Consider the following 9,333-nt stretch of genomic DNA (forward strand, 5'->3'; position numbering starts at 1 on the left):
TCATCAGGCTTAGTTTCCACACCCTTCATCCTCTTGGTCTTTATCCTCTGCACATCTTCCAGCATGTCAGTATCCTTCTCAAATTGGGGCCCCCAGAATTGGACACCGGATTCTTAGCAGAAACTTGTGTCTTGTCTTCTTTGCAGTGGAATAATTTTGAACCCTGGTTCATGAGTGCGTCGGGAGCAGGGCTGCCGCTGCCTCGTTCATTTCTTACTTTATTCCTTTCACAAAACCTATATACACCGCTTGATTGTAATAATAGAAAAGGAGACTCGGAGAGGTTTGCAAAAAGAGATAAAACGAGGAAATCGAGAGAGAGAAATTCACGGCCGCGCTTTAAAAGGTACAAAAGATGAAAGCGCTGAAACTATTTTACACTCGCCTCATTTTTCTAAGCGACTGGGGACCGGCTCATCTGTTGTTAGCAGGGGCTGAAAATGCAGGGAAGGCGCCTGCTGGATCTCAAGAGGCAGGGAGTTCCGCAGGGCAGCGGCTGCCACACGAAACCCCAGTTGCCGGGAGCCCTTTTGGAGGCGAGGCGACCAGAGGAGGACGCAGTAATCTGGTGCTGGCAGACTTGGGTTCAGTTCCTCTCCCAGGAAAGTCCCAGTCTTGTCTTTTGCTTGGGGAGGGCGCTGGAAGGGGAGGCGGGCGGTGGGGGCTCAGGAAACCACAGAGGGTCTTCCGCTGCTCAGGGCGCAGGAGATAGGGCTGTGGGTTCGAGTTAGGGTGCCAGAGAGCGAGCGAGCGAGCAAGGCGTTGAGTGTGCCCAGGAGAAGCAGAGTAGGAAGGTAAGATTCAGGGGGGGGGGTGGAAGACATTTATTTTTTTGCGGAGGGGAGGGAGTTCTGCTGGAAGACCCCACGGCCTGCTCTTGCCAACCCGGCCGGAAAAGCAGCGGGCAAGCTTTTGGGTGCAACAGAGTTCCTCGCCAGGCTGGAACGAGAAGGAGAAACCATGTTCTTAGCTGTGGCGAGAAAGCTTGTGGTGCGCTCCCTGGAAAATGGGGTGCTTGTTCTGCAGTCAGGATTGATTGATTGATTGATTGATTGATTACCCAGCCTTCATCCAAAGGTCCCAGGACACATCAAAACACAATATAATTAAAAATGACTTTAAGTAACTGACCCACCACTGAAATAAGGTGGGTCCTAAAAAATAACCCTCGAGGGTCAAAAGAAGTCAAGCCAGAGAATGAGAGTCTTCGGCAAGGCGCCGCTCCTTAGGCAGGGAGTTCCACAGGTCAGGGTTGCCACAGAGAAGTCTTTCAGGTGTTGGGGGGTCTTGAATACTTCAGGACTTGGAACCTCAGTGTGAGCACCTTGAACTGGGCCCGGAAATGAAACGGGCAACCTGCGCAGCTGTTTTGAAACAGAGGTGATGGTAGAATTGCAGCACTGGAAAGGCACCCGAGGGTCATTTAGTCCAACCCGCTGAGATGCAAGAACTTGAACTAAAGCATCCCTGACAGATGGGCCCCCAATGGTCAGGGATGATGGGAGTTGTAGTCTAGCAAGAGTGGGAGGAGGGGCGCAAGTTTCCCACCCCTCCTGGGGCAGAAGAGATTCGTTAAATCCAGCTTTGTCTCTCCTGGCCAGAAGAGGAGGCTCACTTCCCCCTTAGTCCCAGGGCAGGGATTCCCCTTATTCTGCCTGTCGGGTTTCCAGCTTCCTGGGGCTTCCCACTGGAATTAATAGGCAAGACCAGGAGCCTGAAGACGCGCCCCCCCCCCGCCTCCCCAGGAGGCCAGCCTGTTTCTGGGTCGCCCCCAGAGGCACCTCAAAGCCATTTCCCTCGGGGTTTCTGCTTGGAAGGTCACAATCCAGCCGAGCTGTCATTTGGGGCACATCTGGACATTTGAGGTTCCATCCAGTTTGGCGAACAGCATCAGCCCAAAGGAAAGTGTTTGCGTGCGTGAGAGAGAGAGAGATCGACAAGCAGACCACCCTAACTCGGAATCACTTGCAGAAATGTTTGGTTGCATAGCAGGGGGCTAGACTAGATGTCCCTTGAGGGTCCCTTCAAATTCCGTGGTGTGGTGGAATATAGTTCCCTCCATTGCCTGTTGGGAAACCTTCTCTGAGACAGAATGCAGTTGGCTCGGGGGCTCATACGACCCCTGCTGCCCCTGCTCTGACGTCAGAGGCCCTTCTCCCTGGCCTGCCCCTCGGGACCCTCGGGGGGGGGCACGTCCTGGGTGCAGGCTGGGCGGGGGACACGGCAGGGATGCTTCTGCGGGAAGCCCCAGAGACACCCCCCCCCCATAAAAAAAAGGTCAGGGAGGAGCGCACGCCTCTCTCAGCATGCAGAAGGAAAGCAGGAACTCTGCTGGCTTGGCTTCCCAAGGAGAAGGAACAGGATTCTGCACGTGCTCAGAGACAACCTTGTTCTTTGCTCGAGGCGATGCGCTCAAGCTCAGCAGACTGCGCCTCTCCGCGCCCTTTCCCCCTGACATCCCAGACGGGACTGAACAGGGTTCCCACCTCATCCTCAGGATCCTGGGTGCGCGCCATCCTGACGCAGAGATGCGGCGTCACCTGCACATGGCTGGACGTAGTGTGCGCGATGTCACACGCACCATGTGCAGCGGCCAGCGGTGGCAGCTCCTCTCCACCACCCCCCCTGCAGCCAGCGAGACCCCCTTCTCCTTGGGGAGGGACTCGGGGACCCCTCTGCCTCTGTGCCCTAGCCCCCCACGGAAAGGGGGCCTCGCTGGCTGGCTGCGGAGACAAGACCACCAGCTTTGCCCACTGACTTTGGGGGTGCCCGCCCCCCCCCCCAATTATATGAAGCCCCCCTGGAGTCGGCCCCTCTGTGACTGCCTGCCTTCCTCTCTCCCCGCCTCCCCAGCGATGCCGCCTTGCGCCCTGCGCGTCCTTCTGGCGACCCTGCTGGCCGCGGCCGGAGCCCCGGACGCCGCGCCGCCCTGCGAGTCCGAGATGAACAAGATCAAGGACCTGCTGCAGGTGAGCTGCGTGGGGCAGGGGCTGAGCAGCGTCCCCGCCGGGCTGCCCAAGGACACGGGCATCTTGCTGCTGGGCTCCAACCGCCTGAGCCGCGTCTCGCTGGCCTCCTTCCAGCACCTGAGCGCGCTGGTGGAGCTCGACCTGTCCAACAACAGCCTGAGCGCCCTGGACAGCGGCGGCGCCTCGCTGCCCGGCCTCCAGCAGCTCGACCTGTCGCACAACGGCCTGCAGAGCCTGCCCGACTTGCAGGGGATGCCCACGCTGAAGCGCCTGGCGCTGGCGCACAACGCGCTCTCGCGGCTGCCGGCGGGGGGATTCCGCGCCCTGGGCGCCCTGGAGGACCTGGAGCTGCAGGGCAACGGGATCCGGGATCTGCCCGAGGGAGCCTTCGCGGGGCTGCAGAAGCTGAGGGACGTGGACCTGGCCGACAACCTGCTGGAGGAGCTGCCCCGGGAGCTGCTGGCCGGGCTGCGCAGCCTGGAGATCCTGCGCCTGGAGAGGAACCGGCTGCAGAGGGTGCCCGACGGCTTCTTCCCCGAGGAGAACTACTTCGCGTACCTGTACCTGGCGGGGAACCCCTGGGTGTGCGACTGCGCGCTGCTCTACCTGCGCGACTACATCCAGGAGTACGAGACCAGCGTGTATACTCGCGTGCAAGGCCCCGGGAAGGAGATCACCGAGAACAAGCCCGAGAGCGTGGAGTGCCAGGCGCCCGCGCAGGAGAAGGGGCGCCCCGTCATGCACTTCCAGGCGCACTGCCAGGGCCCCGAGGGAGACCCAGTCCCTTCCACAAGTCGCATGCTGCCCGCATCAACTCTCCAACCCCTTCCGTCGGCGATGGCTGCCACTTCCCATCCTCTGCCAAGTGCCAGGGCCTCGCCAGCCCTGCCACCTCTCAGCACGTCAGCTCCCAGTCGCTGCCCTCCTCCCGCCCCTTGCCACTGCTCCTTGTTGCCAGCCACAGCCCCGCAGCGCAGTTGGCACTGGTCTCCCAGGACCTGGGCCGGCTGGCTGGCTGCCCGCTGCTGCCTGCTGCGCCTGATCCTCTACGTTGCCTGCCTGGCACTGGCAGTGCTGCCCACCTTGGCTCTGCTGTGTTGGTTGGGGTGGCTCTGTGCCAGCTGGCAGCGCCCAACCCTGCGAGGTGGGCCGGGGCCCCGGCTGGTCAAGTACCGCCAGCTGCAGCAGAAGGGCGCTCCCCGAGGGTGGCAGGTGGAGGGGCTCCAAGCGCAGGGTCCTCTGGCCGTGCCCCGCACCTACCGCGTCTGCAAGGTGTTTGAGGCCGCCCCCTCCCGCCACGTCAGCTGGCTCTTCGTCAGCCTGCCGGGGCCAACGCAAAAGTGGCCCTGGCAACGCAGGCGAGGCCGGGCGCCCTCTGCCTACAGCTTGGATCGCGGGCAAGACGCCATTGGGGCTGTGCGGGTGAGGCATGGCACCGCCACTTTGTAGGGAGGTCCGAGGGCCAAGGGCATAGGGAGCGCCTGCTGGGTCAGGCCGAAGGGGGTCCAGCAACCTGCTCTCACAGTGGCCAACTTGATGCCCAATATGAGAAACTAGCAAGCCGGATTTGAGCATAGCAACCGCTCCCCCGTCCTGGGGTTCCCAAGCATTATTGTCCAGCTGCCCTCGGCTGCCCTCTCCTCCTCCATGAATTTGTCCCATCCTTTTTTAAAAGCCATCTAGGTTGGTGGCCTTCCCTGCCTCCAGTGGCAGGGAGTTCCATAAGCTTAACTCTGCACTGCGTGAAGAAGGGTTTTGTTTTACCTGCCCGGCACCTTCCAGCATTCAGCTTTATGCCATGACCACGTGGGAGAAAAACATTTCTCTAGCTACTTTATCCAGGCGATGCATTATTTTATAAACTTATAGCTTGCAGCCAGAAAACAGGGTCAGAGGAACTCACTCCCACTGCTTCGGATGCCTCCCTGCGAAACCCAATCTCAGAGCAGTAGACTCTTCCATCTCAGAGTTGTGGGTTTGAGCCCCACGTTGGATAAAAAAAGTTCCTGCATTGCAGTGGGGGGGGGGGTTGGACTAGATGACTCTGGTGGTCCCTTCCAGCTCAGCAGTTCTTCTTGTTGTTTAGTCGTTTAGTCGTGTCTGCCTCTTCGTGACCCCCTGGACCAGAGCACGCCAGGCCCTCCTGTATTCCACTGCCTCCCGCAGTTTGGTCAGGCTTATGTTTGTAGCTTCGAGAACACTGTCCAACCATCTTGTCCTCTGTCGTCCCCTTCTCCTTGTGCCCTCCATCTTTCCCAACATCAGGGTCTTTTCCAGGGAGTCTTCTCTTCTCATGAGGTGGCCAAAGTCTTGGAGCCTCAGCTTCAGGATCTGTCCTTCCAGTGAGCACTCAGGGCTGATTTCCTTCAGAATGGAGAGGTTGGATCTTCTTGCAGTCCATGGGACTCTCAAGAGTCTCCTCCAGCACCATAACTCAAAAGCATCCATTCTTCGGCGATCAGCCTTCTTGATGGTCCAGCTCTCACTTCCATACATCACTACTGGGAAAACCAGAGCTTTAACTATACGGACCTTTGTTGGCAAGGTGATGTCTATGCTTTTTAAGATGCTGTCTAGGTTTGTCATTGCTTTTCTCCCAGGAAGCAGGCGTCTTTTAATTTCAGCAGTTCTAGGATTCTATAAACCCAGAACCCAGTGGTCGCTGACCATTGGAGAATGAATTGGTGCCTTTTTGAAGGGTCTGGCCCAGTTCTTGAATAAGACTAGATAGCAGGGGTTTTTTGGGGGGGGGGCAATGGGCTGACTTGCAAGGAGCAGGAATGTGCCGCAAAAGTTGTGAGAGAGACTGAAAGGTTTTGCTTTGGTGCCACGTAGAAGGTAAAATAGCTGTATAATGAATTGAAAAAGGTGTTTAAGTATAATTTTAGTAAAAAAAAAAAACCAGAGGCATTTTTGCTGGGGTTAATTGGTGAGGAAATAATAATTAAAAAAAGATGTAAATTTGTTTATGTATGCCACAAGGGCTGCAAAAATACTTCTGGCCCAGAAATGGAAGCAGCTGAAACTTCCTACACTTGAAGATTGGCAGATAAAGATGGTTGAATATGGCTGACGGGTAAGATCCAGAATCGGCGTGATGAACTGTTTCAAAAGGACTGGAGCAAATTTATATTTTATATGAAAGAAAACTAAATATTTGAAAACGTTTGTAGGTCTGAGTTGAAATGTTTGGTAACGTGAAAATAATGAGCTGATTTACGTATAAGGAGGTGAATGTCAAAAGAAGATATAAGGTAAAAAAAGTGGCTATAGAAATGCGAAGAAATTGTAAAAGATGTTTGGAAGTCAGAAAGAGGGAGGGAAGGAGGTCGGTGCTTTGTTTGAGCAATGCTTTAAGTTATGGATTTGTGTTATGAAATATGGAAAATCAATAAAAATTATGTTAATAAAATAAAATAAAATAAAAGGTAAAATAGCTACCACTGGGTTTAAGGACTCAGCACCAACTCCAGAACGGAAAGACACCCACAATCTCCTTGGGGAGATTTCCCTTGGCAACAGAGTGTGGGGAAATCACAGAACTGGAAGGGAACCCCAAAGGTCATCTTGTCCAACCCTCTTCGATGCAGGAACCACACAGCTAAAGCATCCCTGGCAGGTGGTGGCCATCCCATGTCTGTTTAAACCCCCACCCAAAAAGGAGAGCCCGCCACCTTCTGCGCCACCGCCAAATGGCTCGTCAGCTGGCACTGCCAGGAAGTTATTCTCAAGGTTGTTGGAATCTCCTTGCCATTTGAACCCAGTGCTTCAGATCCTGCCCTCTGGGCAGAGGTCATTGCCAGCGCCATATGCCCTGCACCCCACATTTAGGCAGGATCCCCCTTCCGCAGCCTCCTCTTCTTTCCATCCCCTCGTTAAGCACCTATAGCTCTATAAAGGTGCTTAACGATAGATATATAATGGTCTCCCATTTCTTATTTTTGGGACCCATAACGTTGCAAGGCTGCAGGGAACAGCCAAGGTTTTGCAGGAGGATAAAGGATTTTTAAGGGGTGAAAGAGAAGTGTGTTTTGGGGGGGAGTGAATAAAGGCCCTGATCTCCCCCCCCCCATTCCTCTCAGCCCGCCAGTCGCTTTCCTTCCTTCCCAGCCTCTTCAAATGCAATACAAAAAATAAAGGGGGGTCCTTGCATTGCCCACACCTCAGCGACATTCTGGACCTGAGCACCTGGACTCCGGATCTCGCTGGTCAGAAAGAGCCAGCGGTCACTCCTTCCAGGAGGCTCAGGGCCCTCATATTTACGGGACCGCCTCTCCTGGTCTGCCCCGCAGAGGACCTTCAGGTCCACGAAGAACCATAGTTTAGAGGGCCCTAAGGAAGCCAGACTGTCCTCCACCAGGGCCAGGGCCTTCTCAGTGGTGGCTCCGACCTGGTGGAATGCTCTGTCCCAGGAGACCAGGGCCCTGCAGGATTTAACCTCCTTCCGTTGGGCCTGTAAGGCAGAGCTATTCCACCTGGCTTTCAAATTGAACTTAGCCTGATCTTTTATTCCCCTTCCTTCCCTTTTTATGAAGATTCCTCGCTCTGCGATCCCACAGCTAATTCTCTCCTGGTCTCCTCGCTGGCCCAAGTGGGATTAATATAGCCAGCTAGCCCTGGCGATGATCTAATGTTTATTGGATGGATTTCCCCCCTAAATTGATTTTTTAAATTCTGAATTTATTGTTAGTCACATTTTATACTGGATTTTATGCTGTTTTTTGTTGCATTATGTGTTTTAAATTTGTTGTTAGCTGGCCTGAGCCCGGTCTTCTGAACCGGGAAGGGCGGGGTATAAATAATTTGTATTTTTATTATTAATATTGTTTTTGTTGTTAAAAATGCTGAGTTCCCCTCGCAGGGTTGTCCCACCACCAGGGACCTAGACCGGACTTTCTATGGAGCTGAGCAGCCCCGCTGCTTTCTTGTGAGTAAACCACAACTCTGGTGTTGTGTATAGGCAAGGATTGGTCCAGTTTTGGAACCACAGAGCTCTGGTGTGTTTTGTGTTCTGATCTGACCTGCCTGCTTTTTCTCTACTCCGGTTATTTTGAATAAAATTTCCCAATTTGACCACCGGAGTGCGTGTGTGCAATTGCCAACTTTGGGCTTTTTAGGATCTGCCACATGCCCAGGCACTTGGAATTCCTGCTGCTGGGAGTTTAGGATCAGAGCTAAGAAGCCATGACACTCTTCTGAGATCTGGGAGAGACATGGGGAGCACGGGCTGCCCTTACTCTCCGAGTAACTTACAAGGGAACTGGCTGGGAAATGCAGAGGGTGTTGGTCTCAGAGTCCCTGGGTCTTAGCGGGTTTAGCGGGGTCTGCCAGGGAAACAAGCAAGTTGCCTTGATCCCAGACTGCTTCTCCCAGCAATTCACGGATCGGTTGAACAGAGGGGTGCCGGGTGCTCAGGCTGGGAACTGCTTTGCTGCCTCTGCTCTGTACACCTGAAGGAGTGTCTCCACCCGCATTGTCCAGTCTGCACACTGAGGGCCTTCTGGTGATTCCCTCCCTGCGAGAAGTGAAGTTACAGGGAACCAGGCGGAGGGCCTTCTCAGTGGTGGCTCCCGCCCTGTGGAACGCCCTCCCACCAGATGTCAAGGAAATGAACTTACTTTCAGAAGACACCTGAAGGCAGCCCTGTAGAGGGGAGTTTTAACTGTGAGATGTTTTATTATGTTTTTATACCTGTTGGAAGCCGCCCAGAGCGGCTGGGGCAACGTAATGTTATTGTAAATGTAAGAAAAGCTTGCCGGGTCAGGTCTCTGGCCCATTTGGTCTAATATCCTGTTCTCACAGGGGCCAACCAGGTGACTCTTTTGGGAAACCTGCAAGCAGGATCCAAGCACAAGAGCCAATCTCTCCTCCTGTGGTTTCCGGAAACTGATATTCAGAAGCCTTGCTGCCTCTGTCTTTGCAGGCACAGCACAGCCTGTTAGAATTCCTGCTCTGTGATTGCAGTCATGGGATTGTTGTCTTTCACATATGTTTTGACTCCACAAAATGGGAAGTGACGAAAAAAAGATGTTTGTGTTACTGTGTTCCATGAAGTGGGACTATTGTCCTTTGGTCCTTTTTCTCTTTGCTGTCTGATGCTAGAGAGAGAGGGAGCCATGTTGCAGTGCTTCGTGTGGGTTTATATGTAAATAAAGTAGATTAGCCCAAATGGTGAGGTTTCATGCTGAGCCAAGGACTGGGGATCGCCCGGCTTATCAGCCGGTGGGCTGGAGGCAGCTGGGGGCTTGCAAATTGCCCCGTTCCCTTGGAAGCATCCCAACAGCCACTTCCAGGTTCCTACTGGGTGCAAGGATAGAGAGACCTGGGCGCCCTGGGAAAAGAGAGACAGCCACGCGAGGAGGAC

The 9,333-nt window shown here is 54.5% G+C and overlaps 1 protein-coding gene across 1 annotated transcript; it reads left to right on the forward strand.

Annotated features, from left to right (window-relative positions):
- The first annotated feature begins 2,694 nt into the window (after positions 1 to 2,694).
- Positions 2,695 to 8,046, forward strand: GP1BA (glycoprotein Ib platelet subunit alpha). Its single transcript, XM_080980096.1, has one exon. The coding sequence runs from the start codon at positions 2,790 to 2,792 to the stop codon at positions 4,416 to 4,418; it is 1,629 nt and encodes a 542-aa protein (XP_080836222.1). The 5' UTR covers positions 2,695 to 2,789; the 3' UTR covers positions 4,419 to 8,046.
- Positions 8,047 to 9,333: the final 1,287 nt, after the last annotated feature.

This window comes from Podarcis pityusensis, assembly GCF_964106645.2.
Source record: "Podarcis pityusensis genome assembly, chromosome: 13".
Taxonomy (NCBI): Eukaryota; Metazoa; Chordata; class Lepidosauria; order Squamata; family Lacertidae; genus Podarcis; species Podarcis pityusensis.